Raw genomic sequence first — 14,614 nt, 5'->3', positions numbered from 1 at the left:
TCTTGACTATGACTATGACTATGACTTGTCATAATTTTGACATTTTGATTATCTAATCTAATAAACAATAATAATTAATAATCTAAACAAACATTTTCATTAATTTACAAAAAAAATAAGTTCATCAATTACTAGGCTACGAATTAACACGGAAACTAACTAGCTTCTGGGTGACAGCTTAATTATGGCAACATTTTGCAACCATGTTAGCCATTCTCAAACATTTTTTTATAATCATTATATTTAACACATATTTTTATTTGATTAGATGATTTTGTCATCTTTATTGTTAATTGTAAATTATTGGGTAACAATTTATTTTAAGATGACATAGGTACACGTTTCAACATGTACTTAGTAATTAATTACAGTACATTATGTATAATTATAAGTATAACTAACCCAAAACCAAATCCTAACTGTAACTCTAAGTAGCCTACATGTAGTTAATTAATATTACTCAGTAACGTTACTTATTTGAGTAAGTACGATGTAACTGTCACTTTGACACTGGTCAAACTGGTGCTCTTGCTACAGTGTAATTACACGTTTAAGTACTGAGTTAAATTAATTAACTACATGGGTTAGGATTAAGTTTGGTTTAGGGTTAGTTGCATGTAATTATGCATAATTTGTAGTTTTTATTACTATAGTACATGTAACTTGTAACCAGGACACTGTAATATAAAGTGTTACCAAATAAACCGATTATTGCAAATTGTAAAATAACACAAAACTGCAATTTTGCAACTTTGTTTTTTGCCTACTCTATCGAAAATGAACAGAAAATAAAACCTAAAAAGACGTTGGCCTAATTTTAACTGACAAATGTATCTTTCTAAATGTAGCCTAGGCCTATATGTCTCTCTAAGTTGAGTATAATTCATCATTCACTGATTAATTATTATCTAATTAATAACTTATATATGAACATTTGTAATGAAAGCATTATTATTGATTTCAGAAGTTTCCGTAGTGTTTTCCGTCATGTTCAGTCCATTATTTTCTCCGGCTGAATCTCAGTTGACATTGAGGTGTAAGATGACACCTGTCCGCAAACATCCAGTTTAGACCTGCTCTATCAGTCGCCAGTAGGACTTTTTTCCCCCATCAGTTTTTCTGCTCTTACGTGACCATAAGGTATGTGAATATATAATTGTATTTGAGTACAATGTTCAGTTTTATATCTAACTAATTTAGCTGTGGACGTGTTTTGTGTAGGCTAATCCAGGTAGACGTGACGTGACGTCACGTGCTGACGACTCGCCCGATCTTGATTTCAATAAAAACTTGCATCTCATGTCTACAGTATCATAATAGCACAAATGTATCGAAATGTAAGCGTAATTAAGCTAGAATATAGATATATAACCTAAAAATATACACGTGTCGTGAAATGTCGCATGTTCGGCGTTCGCACCTGTTTACATGTTACAATAGCTTGATAAACAGGTGTTGACGGAAGTAGCCTACACGAGCTATTAGCAACATGTTTACTTTGAGAAATTATTATATAATATTGTGTGTTTTTGCTAAAATAGTTATCGAATATTGTGTAACCCACGTAAAAAGCGTATGTGATCATGTGTCAGTTGTGCAGGAGGAGTGTGCTGTATGATTGAGTCCTCTATGATGGAGGAACTGGCTGTTTTGGACCTGTTGGAGTGTCCTTTGTGTATGGAGCCTTTAGACGTGTCTGCCAAGGTTTTGCCATGCCAGCACACGTTTTGTAAATCATGCCTTCAGCAGCACGAGGCATCACACCACCATCAGATGTGCTGCCCAGAGTGCAGAACTGCTGTTCCAGGATCAGTGGAGGAGCTTCCCACCAATCCGCTGCTAGTGAGACTCCTAGAGAGCCTCCAGGAACGGGGTCCACAGGGCACACCGAGGGACAGATCCGGAAGATATGTGAGCTCTACAGTCCAGGAGAACCTTTTAGGCAGTTACATTCAAGATCTGCCCAAACAGGAGCAGGACACACAGTGGGTAAGAAGTACATGTACTTTTGTTGCTTGCATTTATTTTATTTTGGTAGGGACAGATACAGTGAACATAGATTATCTTCTCGAAGTAATCCCATGTCGGTATCATAGTGTTTATAGCCAAGGCTAAATCGCATTAGAGTGCGAATAACTATATATGAAATGCACAGACTTAAAAAGCAGCCTTTGTCTTTCTTTCTTTTTTTAGCTGCTGCTAGTGTATTTTGTGACATGCAGTTGAGTTGGTCTTGCCTGCATGTCAAGACTTAGGCTTGTTTGCTTTTCTTTCGGGATAACAATTCTTTCTGGTTTGGTCACTTTATAGGCTATTACTGTAAAAAGTTATGACAACATAATTATGTTTTTACTTTGCTTTAACTCATCACAATTAAGTTAAGCAATTGTAACCTTTTTTTATACAAGATTTATTTGAGTTCAAATGACTTAAACATCCAAGTTAATTGTACTTAAAAATGTAAGGCAGGAAAACTAATAAAAAAAACAAAAAAAATCAATGCATTTGTATTTGTTCATGTTGTATTGCAAAACACTTTTGCCTCTATTGGGATACCGGTAAGGTTAGGCACAAGTTTGGTGGTATGGGTAGATTTAAGAGTGGGTTAATGGGTAAGGGAAGGGTCGACCATGTAGTTATATGTAATTACAGAAATTAATTTCATGCAGGTGTAAAAAAAAAAGTACATTGTAAAAACATAAACAATAAGCACATTGTATCAAGTGAATCATTTAAATGTTAGTACATACAGTACTGTACAATGCACTTACTATAAAGTGGGACCAAAAGTTTTTTTTTTAAATGTTATGATGTAGATTTATCATTATGCTGATAATAGTGCTCAAAATATGAATGATTTCCCAAAAATCTGTCCAGAATATATCATATTACATTGTGTCTGTTGTCATGCCAAATCAAACATGATGTTTGTTTTTCGATAGAACAATATCCTGCGCAGTGTAAATTATGATGAAATGTGTATTTATAAATAAATCAGTATGGGTTTTGTGTTGGGATGTATGCAAGGTCAGTTTGTCTTTCCGACCTGCTTAAGAGCTCAATTATCTCTGTGTGTCTTTAACAATGTCCACTGAAACACACTGGGCCTTGGTTTAGTTTAAGTAGGTCAGTGGATTTGAGTTTCAGTTGGGAAAAAAGCCACTGCATCGGCGGCCACAAACAGTAACTCTGTTTAGCTCTTGCATTTCCCATTCCATGCCTCTAATTTCACGAGTTCACACGTACATGAAATCAGATGTAGTAATTTATGCGTATTTGGCGTCCTGTCCGGGAAAGGGCTCTGAGCTCGGAGTTTGGCCCGAACCCAGAGTACTCCCCCCTTTTGATTGGGATAGACAACCAGCCAAGAGTGAGGTGATGGGGTGGTGGAGGGATGGTGTGAAACTGTCATGGGACAGAGGAAGGCTACACTCACGGAAGGCTATATTTATACCGGCTTCCTCTTGTGCTGATTGGTTGATTACCAACATGCATTAGAAGTACTAGAGAGATAGTATATGATAAAGAGAGCTGTTAGATGCTGTGTTATTTACATACATAAAGTATATATATATATATATATATAGTAAAGTCAGTGTAATAATTGAAATGTCATATCATAATTTTTGTGCATTACGGTAATGAAAATTACGTTTTCGGCATTGCATTAATAAGAATTGGATGTATTTAATTGTCATGACGATAATGCCACAATGTACAAATATAATGGTCCTACAATGGCTTAATTCTTTTTTAAAATATTCTTTTAAAATATGGCCCAGATGTGTTCTTGACAGGTTTCCTTTTTATTTGTTTCAGGTGCAAGCCCAAGCTGTGTATGACTTCCAGGGGAATGCACCTGGGGAGATCACTATGAAGTCAGGTGACCTCATTTATCTGCGGTGGAAAGTAGATGATAACTGGTATTATGGGGAAAGCAAAGAGAGCAGTGGTCTGGTTCCAGTCAACGTGGTGCGAGTCATAAGTGAGCAGTCGCAGCCCCTGGCCCTCTGCCGAGCACTTTATGACTTCAATGCGAACAATCTAGATCCAGACGACAGCAAGGAATGCTTAACCTTCTTCAAGGTCAATCTATTCTTCTTTAATCAGTGTGCTACCACAATACGGTTTTGTTGGTACAGTGGCCACGAAAAGCATTTGGACACTTAATCCATGCAAAAAAAGAAAGAAAAGAAATTCATTACATTAACAAAACTGGCATCTGCTAAAATGATTGATTTTTATATGTGACTGAAGTGACAAAATACTTATTTTGGCCATTGTATATTAAACATAAGCATTTTGAGTATTACATGCCCCATTTGTGTGGATTATAGAGTGGGAACTGGGAAGCAAATACATTTCTTTTCTTGGGGCTCTTTTGTGTAGCAGTATTGTTAGTCACACCACAGGACTTGAATTATATAACAGTTCTGACTCAGGCACAGCTTCCATTAAAGGACATTTCCTGGAGTGTTTTTTTTTTCTTCTTCTTTGAGAGCAGATGGTCCAAATGGGTCTGGAGCCGAGTTAAGGGTGTAATGGGCCTGCAGCGTAGAGTGATTTGAGCCAAGTAAACGTCTTCAGGGACGTCCGTGCACCCTCAGCTGCCTAACTCACGGCTGTCTCTCTTTCCCCCCACAGGGAGACAGCATTACTCTCATTAAACAAGTCAATGAAAATTGGGTCGAAGGTAAACTCGGAGACAAAGTTGGGATTTTTCCTTTGCAGCTCACAGAGGTAAGGCAACAAGTTTTTATTCAAAACATGGAGAATCTCTTTGAAGAAATGTTCAGATCATATTTAACCCCTGAAATCAGGATATAAAAAAGGGTAACATTTTACAGTAAGGTTTCATTAGTTAACCACATTAGTTAACATGAACTAATAGTGAACCGCAGTTCTACAGCATTTATTATTCTGTGTTAATGTTCATTTCAACATTTACTAATACACTGTTAAAATCAAAAGTTGTATTTGTTAACATTAATTAGTGCACTGTGAAGTAAAGTGAACAGTTGTATTTATATTAACTAACATTAACAAAGATGAACAAATACAACAAATGTATTGCTCATGCTTAGTTAATACATTAACTAATGTTATAAACCTTATTGTAAAGTGTTACCAAAAAAAGAAATATTTTGCACAAAGAAAAGAAAGCCTATTTTTAAATGAAGTAGATTTCCCCCTCATTACTGTAATGTGAAATATTGGAAATAATGTTGTTTTTATTATTAAAAAGACCATAAATTAAAGACAGTACAACAATGAAACTTTCAATTGTACTTTTAAATCTGCTTTATAATTTAAACCAGGGGTCTTTTTCTGTTATATTTATGAAAGTTAGTTTTGGACTTTAAGCCTAGCCTACAATAACGTGCTCATAGTATATAGTATATGATATTACTATATTCACATACTTTGTTGTGAGGCTTACATTACATCGAAATCCACTAAAATAATCATTTAAAATGTGCATAGAGTTGTACATTACATTTTAAGTTTTAATGTGGAAGGGATAATGAAGCATGCAGCTGAATGTAGCTTCTTATTTTTGGTAATTTTTAGCAACTTATTGATTTTTAACAACCTCTCAGAAAACAAACAAACAAAACTAATGGACAGTGTGACAAACCTCACTAAAACGACTTCATCTCTGATTAAATGTAGTAGTGGACTCCTGAACTTGACCTTTGGTTGGAGTTAACTTCATATTTTAAAATGCATATTTTAATATTTTCTTAGTTTGCGATCAAACATTAATTGGCAGGACCCCTGCAGTGTCGCCTCAGACCTCCTGTTGACGACCCCTGATTCAAGCAATTACAGTAATGAGAATGTTGTGGACGATTGAGAATGAGGGATATTTGCTTAATTGTCATGAAAATAATGTCACAGCACAAACAAATTAAATTATCCTAAAAATATCCTATTTTTCCTCTTGATTTTAAACATAACCCAGATATTCCTTGACTATTTTGTTCTTTCTAAGCCTTTATGCAATAATACGCTAATTTAAAATGACGTCACTCACTGCTTTGTGACGTGAAATCTTCGTCACTATTTGCCAATCTTTTCAATTTCCGCTAATCGCTTCCCCTGTTTAATGTCACGATTAAATTCCGAACAATAGGCCCTCGTCTCTTAGCACCCGTGGTGTCGGCGGCTACTTACGGAGCGTGATAACGGGCTTTTAGACGTGGTTAGTGAGCTTGCTATCTCTGACGCAGCAGTCCTGTGACTGAGATGTGCGTTCTTCCGCCACTGCTGCTCCGGTGAACCTCATGTGTCGCTGGATAATCAAGCTCCAGATTTCATTATCCATGCACTGGATTATATCTGAGGTTAGTCAGATAAAACAGCCAGCCTCCCTCTCAGCGCCAGTCGGGCATCCCAGCGGTGACCAGCCAGGCGTGAAGGCACAGTAATGCTGTCTTTTTCTTTGGTGGCAGAGCAGCACATCATGGGAAAAGGGAGGGGGAGTGTCACTCCTGCCCACATGTGCTGCACCAGTCCATCTTAACGGTGCGTTCCTCAGATCCAGCTGCCTCTTAGGAAGTTTGGGGGCGAGCAGGTGGGACTTATCGCTTTTAACTTGCACTTTTCTTACTGGCAAACTCACAGCAGGTAAAGTGGCTTACGCAGATGAGAGCCAGCATGTCTTTATTGTGCATCTCAGCTTCTTTTTTAACCTGATTTGTGTCTTTCCGCTGTAGCCGAATCCGGCTGCGCACGAGCTTCTGGAGAAACGCAAGAGGAGGGACTCAGTGGAATCGCACCCACGGAGCGCCGTCAGGGTCAACGCAGATGCTTACGTCCACAGGCGGCTCGCTGGAGCGTCTCACAAGTCGGCCAGGCCTCCAAATGTCAGTCTCCTGAACAGCCTGAACCATCCTCCTCTCAGCCAGAGCCAGCAGCCACCTCACATCAGCTCCACCGCACAGCCTTCCTCCAGCAAGACGCCACAACTCGCCACGTTTAACAAACCTCGTCTGAGGAGCTCTCACAGAAACTTGCCTAAGGTGAGCAGTCCCTGTGCGGGGTTGTATTTTTATCACATTTCTTTGTGTAGGAACGACAATCGGCTATTCATGTGCTACGCAGACGTGCGATTAGTTAGCCATGCCTGTGTTTTTGTCATTCAGCGTCTGTGATTTAGCTACACTGGGTGTTTTTTGGATGATAATTCACGAGTTTAACATCCTATTCATTATTAGTGAAGGAGAGAGATGATGAGTCAGAGATCTTCATTTTTAATGGTGAGGCAATGTTTGTTTTGGTTATCTGTGATCATCCTTGTATAGAAAAGGAACAATACTTATAATATCTTAATGTGCTCATGATGCAAATCTCAAGTCTCACACGTTTTATTAGAAACATTATGCTTTGAAATCACTGCTAATGTATGTGATTTACCTGAAAGGAGCAGTTACTTTCTTCATGCTTTCTCCTAAAAAATGTGTACAAATATTTCTCTCCGCTGTCAGTGTGAGATGTTTTGCTATATGAGAGGAAGCCAGCGTGCCTAAGAGCTAAAAATGCCCCTTTCTCTGTTGCAGCTTTACAAGCTCATGACTCATATAGGGTTACATAACACTTTCCTCTTATCTGGTTGAAAGGCTCATTCCTCTCCACTGAGCAGTGACTCTCTCTCTCTCTCTCTCTCTCTCTCTCTCTCTCCTCCTGCCATCAGTTGTGTCATTAATAGATGGCGAGGAGAACATCATGGTGAGGCGAGTCACTCGGGGGGTCAGTTAACACTGCATTTTTCTTCAGATTGGTCAACACTGTGTGAAGTCATAGGAAACATGCCCACTGTTTCTGACTCAGCAGTGTCATTTAAATGGAAGGAAAATATTTAAAGCAATAGATCGCCCCCCAAAAAATGATGTCATTATTTATCAACTCATCGTTGGTGCAAACCCTTCATGAGCTTCTAATGGAACACAAAAGAAGATATATTGCAGAATCTGCTGGCTGCTCTTTTCCATAGAATTAAAGTGAACTGGTTCAGGTGCCGTACCATATATATAGTCCATATAATTTCACCAAAACTTTGAGGGCAAAAAAGGTCCATTGTCTTTGTCAGTAGATGTATGAAGCACAGCTCACACAGATGTCACTTTCACACCAAGCTGCTTTCTGTTGGTTGATGCTTTGTGTTCACATGACCAACTTGAACTCATATGCATGGAGAAAATATTTCGCCCTTAGACGTGAAATTCCCAGTCGCATTGATTCTGATTGAAATGACTGGAGAGCTGTCTTGCAAGACAAAGTTGCAAATAAAAGGCAAAGCAAATAGGCAATCTAAATATGATCTGTGAAGTTGGGTCTCCCATGGTTGGTTATAACAGAGGAATATTCTCGTCAAACAATCTCTGGTCAAAAACCTGATCATTTTGAATAGGCAAAGTCTAACAAACTAATTACATTTCTTAAAAGGCAAATATTAAACATTACAAGAAAGTTATAAATGATGGACTCACTTTATATTAAGTGTTTTTAAGTAGTATGTACTTACATTTTAATTAATAACGTGATACAGTGCATTTACTGTGCCCGTACTTGCATAGCAAATACTTGCATGTAATTACATCTATAATTACACTGTTGACCCTTCCCTTAACCTTTAGACTTAACCATACCATACCATAAAGCCTGTCTCTAACCTTACCCGTATCCCACCTCAGTAGCAGCAACAAAATAAGTACATTGCACCTAACAATTCTCTTTTACACATACTAGTTAAAAACTTTAACAAAATGTATTGTTCATCAGGGACCGAACTTCCTTTCTTAAAATAAATGCTCTATTGTGCTCTTGTGGCACTTTTAAAATTCAATTTTGGATTGCAGCACTTCTTATGTTAATGTTACCGCCTCGCTAGGATGAATCACCTGTGCTGTATTTCTCATTTGTACGTCGCTTTGAATAGAGTTTGTTAATGTACTCTCTAACCTTCTGTGTCTTCTGTGGCAGTTCTGATCTAACTAAGCTGTAATCACCTGCTCCCTCTCAGATAATTATGGGACATTCTGTAGGTGTAAGTGTTTAAGAGAGGCGTGGAGATTGTCAGAGTTACAGAAACTCTACAGGATTCACAGATCACTTGTTTCATCATGCTTTTGTAATGCACTAATATTAGACCGGATTTCGGTTTAAGAGAAAGACTCATGACTCAGCTGCCCAGACGTATTTCCCCGACTGTCCGTGTGACTCTTCCACGAGCCTGTGGCCTTAATTTTAGTCGTTTGTTATCAGTGTGGAAACATCTCAATCTGAGGCTGAGTCAGCTCTGCGACTGATGTCAGAGATATTTAATGTGGGGTTATGTAAGAGAAGAGATGTGTATGTAAATATTCTAAATAACTCCTGAATTAACCTTAAAACTTCATTATAATTTATCTGTAAAATGGTAGGAGTTCTGTTTATAGTTGAGTTTAGGGATTGCATAAAAGTTGGAAATTCTTAACTGTTACATTATTACATAATTAACTGGGTAACTCTTAACAATAGTAATAGTAATATGTCATTAAACTGACATATTTCAAGTTCTTCATGGTCTTTGAATTATTTTTTTTATTTTTAGATTGTCTTGTTTTTGCTTTTGACTTGTTTTGTTTTCAAGCTTGTTTATTTAACATTTTTGTCTTTTTGTGTGGCATTGTTTTGTTTTATAATGTCTTATTTTATGTGTCTTTTGTTTGTGTTGACTTTTGTTTTTAGTCTTGTCTTTTTTGTTTTATTTTGTATTGTTTTTTGTATTGCTTTGTTTTTGTCTTGTTTTGTTTTCAGGCTTGTTTATTTTTTGTCTTGTCTTTTTGTGTTGCGTAGTTTTGTTTTATCATGTTTTGTTATCATGTTTTTGTATCATGCTTTGTCTCTTTTGTTTTGTTTTTACTGTTGTTTTTGGTCTTGTCTTTTTTGTTTTGCTTTGTTTTTGTCTTGTTTTGTTTTCAGCCTTGTTTATTATTCTTTTTTTGGTATTTATTTATTGTTTTGTTTTTTCTTGTCGGTCTTTTGTCTTTTTTGTTTTTTTGTTAATTAGTCATTATAAAGTAATAATAAAATACGACTCATTGTTTTCATATGTTTAAAGACATGTTGTCAAGGGTCTACATAAGCACGAATGTTTGAAGTTCAACAAATCTATTAAAGTGTTTTCAAACACCTGTATTGAAGATATTACATTGCTGTCAGTGTTTGTGCGCAGAGACAAAAATGACCAGTTACTTTCTAACTATTACAGAGGGACAGGACAATGAATGGTGAAAGTCCGCCAGCCATTACCATGGCACTGATTAACCCCCAGGCGTCCTCCGTACCATCAGAGAGCAAGATGTCTGCCACACAGCAGCTCTCCATCAGTGTGTGAGTGCTTTTGGGATCATATGTAACTTTGAAGAACACCTAAAAGATTGTCTTGCATTGAAGCGAAAACATTTTAATTTCATTTTGTAGATTGTAAAGATCATTAGTTACTGTGTCTCTTTGTGGCCTAGAGACATTTCGGAATTAATTCATTGGGCTTTTAAAGCGACAGTTCACCCTCTCTTTCCCATCATTTTTGAAGAATCTTTACATTTCTCATACAGCAACAAAAGAATGGGTTTGAGTGAGTAAATAATGACAGTGTTTTCCTTTTCGGGTGTTTGGCTGAAATATTTCTTCAACCTGATGTATGATCTGTTTAGGTGTGCGGCGCTGTATTCCTACACACCCCATCGCTCTGAGGAGCTGGAACTGAGGAAGGGTGAAATGGTGGGGGTTTATGGGAAATTCAAAGAGGGATGGTTGCGTGGACTGTCTCTCAGAACAGGCAAAGTAGGGATCCTGCCGGCCAACTACGTTACCCCTGTACTCAGGTGAGCAGAAAAACACCTCTACAAAACCCCTGTTATCACAACTTTCATTCTCTTCTACACCTGCTTACATTGTTTAATATGATAAACACATTATTAAAATATTGATGCAAGCTCTTTAGATCAGTTTATTGGTGCATGGGTTCTTTATACTGTACATTTTCTAAATAACTAGAGAATGCAAAAACATTTTTGTGCAACTTTTTAGTTCTGATCGGAACCTTTTTATTTTTACGAGCACACGCCTATTATCTCGATAATCAAGTTTACAGTAATATACTAACTTTCTCACAGGACATCTGCAAGGTTTCTTGAACAAACCAAACCTGCCGTTCCTAATACAAGCACATTATCAACAAAACGACACACCCCACACAAGCCGCAGGCTGTAGTCCTGGCCCTAGACAGAGTAAACAGCGACACCCCATCAGCTACAATGGCTGTGATGTCATCTGCCGGTCCCGGGAGAGCACCGCAGCCGGGTGTAAAGCAGGGATGGAGCACAGTGAGACGCGCCTTCCATGCCACACACAGAGGTGAGAGCCAACAAGCCCCAGCACGCTGTGACAACATAAGTCAGTCTTTAGCCATTGCAACTGTTCTAAACTTTGTGTTTTATTTGCACATTTCGTCCTTGTAAGTCAATATACATTACCAGTCAAAATTTAGAATAATTACGTAATACCATTTATTTGATCAAAAATACTGTAAAAACAGTGATATTGTGAAATATTATTATGATTTAAAATAACCGCTTTCTGTTTGAATATATGTTCAAATCAGCCTATTAGAATGATTTCTGAAGGATCATGTGACACTGAAGACTGGAGTAATGATGCTGAAAATTCAGCTTTGCATCACAGGAATAAATGACACTTTACAATATATTAAACTAGAAGAAATATTTTTTAAATCGTAATAAAATTTCACAATATTACTATTTTTTACGGTGTTTTTGATCAAATAGATGCAGCCTTGGTGAACATAAGAGACTTCTTTCAAAAAAAAAAAACGTAATTATTCCAAACCTTTTACCAGTTGTGCCTCTGTATGGGCCGCTCTACAAAACTGGTACATTTTTTGTGTACCTAATTAAAACAATTTCATAATCCATTTTCAGTTAAAGGGATAGTTTACCCGAAAAGGAAATCATTTACTCAACTCATCATTCAACAACTCATGTTGTTCCAAATATGTATATGATATTCTTTCTTCTGTTGAAAACAAAAGAAGATGTTTTAAAGAATGTTGAATATAAGAATGTAATCAAACAGGTGACTGTACCCATTGACATCCATTTTAATAATTTTTTCCTACTATGGAAGTCAGTGGGTTCTGTCACCTGTTCGATTACCAATATTCTTGAAAATATCTTCTTTTGTGTTCAACAGAAGAAAGAAACTCATACAGGTTTGGAACAACTTGAGGGTGAGTAAATAATGACACATTTTTTATTTTTGGGGTGAACTATACCTTTAATTTTGATTGAAAAAGAAAAAGTGATATATGGATTATTTTCTCTTCGTATATTTTTAGATATTAGTTGACATACAGACATTAACTTGCATGGGCTGTGATATTTGTGTATTTGTTCAGTCTGATGCGATGATTCACATCTGCTTGACCTTTCGTTTAGGGTCGCCTCACCACGGAAGCTACAATTCACATTCCATCCTTAGCCTTCAGCCTCCTCCTCAGGATTTGGGACAGATCTATACTTTCGGTCGTTCACCCGTTCTTCCCAAAAAGAGAAACGGATTGTTCTCAAACCCCATTAAGACGCAGCATTGGGCATATGAAACAACAGCACCCTCTGCCGGCGGATATCAACCGGTCTACAGGGACCCTGTCCAGAAAGAGGCCAGCACAGCTCCTCAGTCCATTCTGGTTAAACCAGAGGCTCATAAGCACAATGCAGAGAAGGTGCTCTCAAGTATTTTAGGAATATTAGGATTGAATATTTAAAGGCACAATTTCAAATGAATAACATAAGCATGGTTTTACTGGCTGAATTTGTTTTTTGATGTTCTTTTAGCCAGTAAAGTCAGTCCGGTTCCTGACTCACGATGCTCCTCAGACAACATCAAGAATAGCGTCCGCCTCCTCTGCAGGACACATCTCTGGTTCCCAGTCTGGCCTCTCGGCTCTTGACCACTGGAACCCTTCAGCCATCTTGGGTCGGGATGGAAATACATTAGTTCTTAAAGACACAAAAGCACTTCCAGCCAGAAAGAGCACAGGTCAGGATCATGCCGCTATGGACTGCCTCTCACTAAATATAAAGCCAGTACTGATCAGCAACCAGTCCGGCTCTAGTAGGTGGGTATTCTTGAGTGTGTTTTCAAGAGGAAGTATTGCGTTATCTGATCTAATTGCTCTTGTGTGGGAAAATTATCTAGAAATAAGTAGCAGATTTTTTTTTTATTCTTCCTCCTAAAAATTGTCAGTTAGCAGGTATTATTACGAGATCTCTGGAGATAACACACCGAAACTGAAAAACATTTCCTGTCAAGAAGAAGCAGTCAGATATGCCGTGGCACATCCTGGCTTTTTGTGTTTGGTGCATTCTGACAAACGTTGATATTGTTTTTGATGTTAACACATGGATTTTTCTGCAGATATAGGGTAATGAAGGGGTACAACGCTAAAACGGATGCAGAGCTCACGCTGACGGAAGGTGAAATAGTCATCGTTCAAAGGCCTCGAGCAGACGGAAGGCTTCTGGTGACTCAGGAGATCAGTGGGAAAACAGGCCTTTTCCACATCAGCGTTCTGGAAATACTAGACAAAGTCCTCTGAGTGCCACAGTTTCTTCTGTTGTGTACTTGTTCTCCGACCAGTGCTGTGTTTAGAGTCAAGTCGTTTTAGCCTGTTGTGCAATATACCGAAATTTAAAGCAATATCCTGTAACATATGACAGATCACATAATTTTTCACGCACACCCACCTGGCTCAAAAACCTGTAGGCTTTCCCTTCGTCATTAGTCAGTTATGACTGAAACATGTGCCTTTTTGTATGTTGAATCACTGTTTGCACTTTTGGATGGGGTGAGAGGTGGGGATATTTGTCAACTCTGGGAACCAAGTAGCCCAAAGAGTCTATGGCCTGGTTTCACAGACAGGGCTTAGATTAAGCCAGGATTAGATTTGAGCTCAATTAGGACATTTAAGTGGCTTTTATAAACATGCCTTAGAAAAAAACAAAACATTGCTGTGCATCTTGAGACAAAACAATGGCACTGACACATGTTTTAAGATGTGTCCGTACAAGTTGCTTTCCGTTAAAACAGCTCAAACATGCATTTTAGTCTTGGTACTAGCTTAAGCCTTGTCTGTGAAACCGGGGGTACGACTGCTGGATTGAAGGAGGCCTAACGATGACTTACTCAAGATTGTCTTTTTCACGCACAAAATTCTGTTGTCTCAATATAGTAAAGGTGGAAATGTTTTGTTGTATAAAATGTCATAGCAACTACTGTATATCCTGAATCTTCAGGTTTCCTGTTCTCAGTCCATGTATTTTTTTATTTTATTTTTGTGAAAATGATTAAACTAATAATAATAAACAAAAAAGACTTAAGAATGAAGCTTTGTGACTTTTATTGAATTTAATTGGGTATTATTGTTTGCATTAAAAATAAAAACACATTTTTCCTTTTGCACCCCATTTCAGTAATGACTTCAATACAGACTGAATCATGACACACACACACACAAAAATAAAATAATACAAAAAATCAAGGATT

General features: G+C 37.6%; 1 protein-coding gene across 1 annotated transcript; it reads left to right on the top strand.

Annotated features, from left to right (window-relative positions):
• The first annotated feature begins 1,031 nt into the window (after positions 1-1,031).
• On the top strand, positions 1,032-14,422 carry sh3rf2 (SH3 domain containing ring finger 2). Its single transcript, XM_084430237.1, has 11 exons — positions 1,032-1,140; positions 1,593-1,989; positions 3,820-4,086; positions 4,645-4,740; positions 6,720-7,025; positions 10,256-10,377; positions 10,701-10,871; positions 11,163-11,404; positions 12,505-12,791; positions 12,904-13,187; positions 13,487-14,422. Exons 2-11 carry the CDS (start codon positions 1,615-1,617, stop codon positions 13,665-13,667), a joined length of 2,331 nt encoding a protein of 776 aa, XP_084286363.1. The 5' UTR covers positions 1,032-1,140; positions 1,593-1,614; the 3' UTR covers positions 13,668-14,422.
• Positions 14,423-14,614: the final 192 nt, after the last annotated feature.

Source organism: Rutilus rutilus (assembly GCF_951802725.1).
Source record: "Rutilus rutilus genome assembly, chromosome: 14".
NCBI lineage: Eukaryota > Metazoa > Chordata > Actinopteri > Cypriniformes > Leuciscidae > Rutilus > Rutilus rutilus.
Note: the sequence above shows the minus strand (reverse complement) of the source record. Positions and strands in the feature narration are given on the sequence as shown.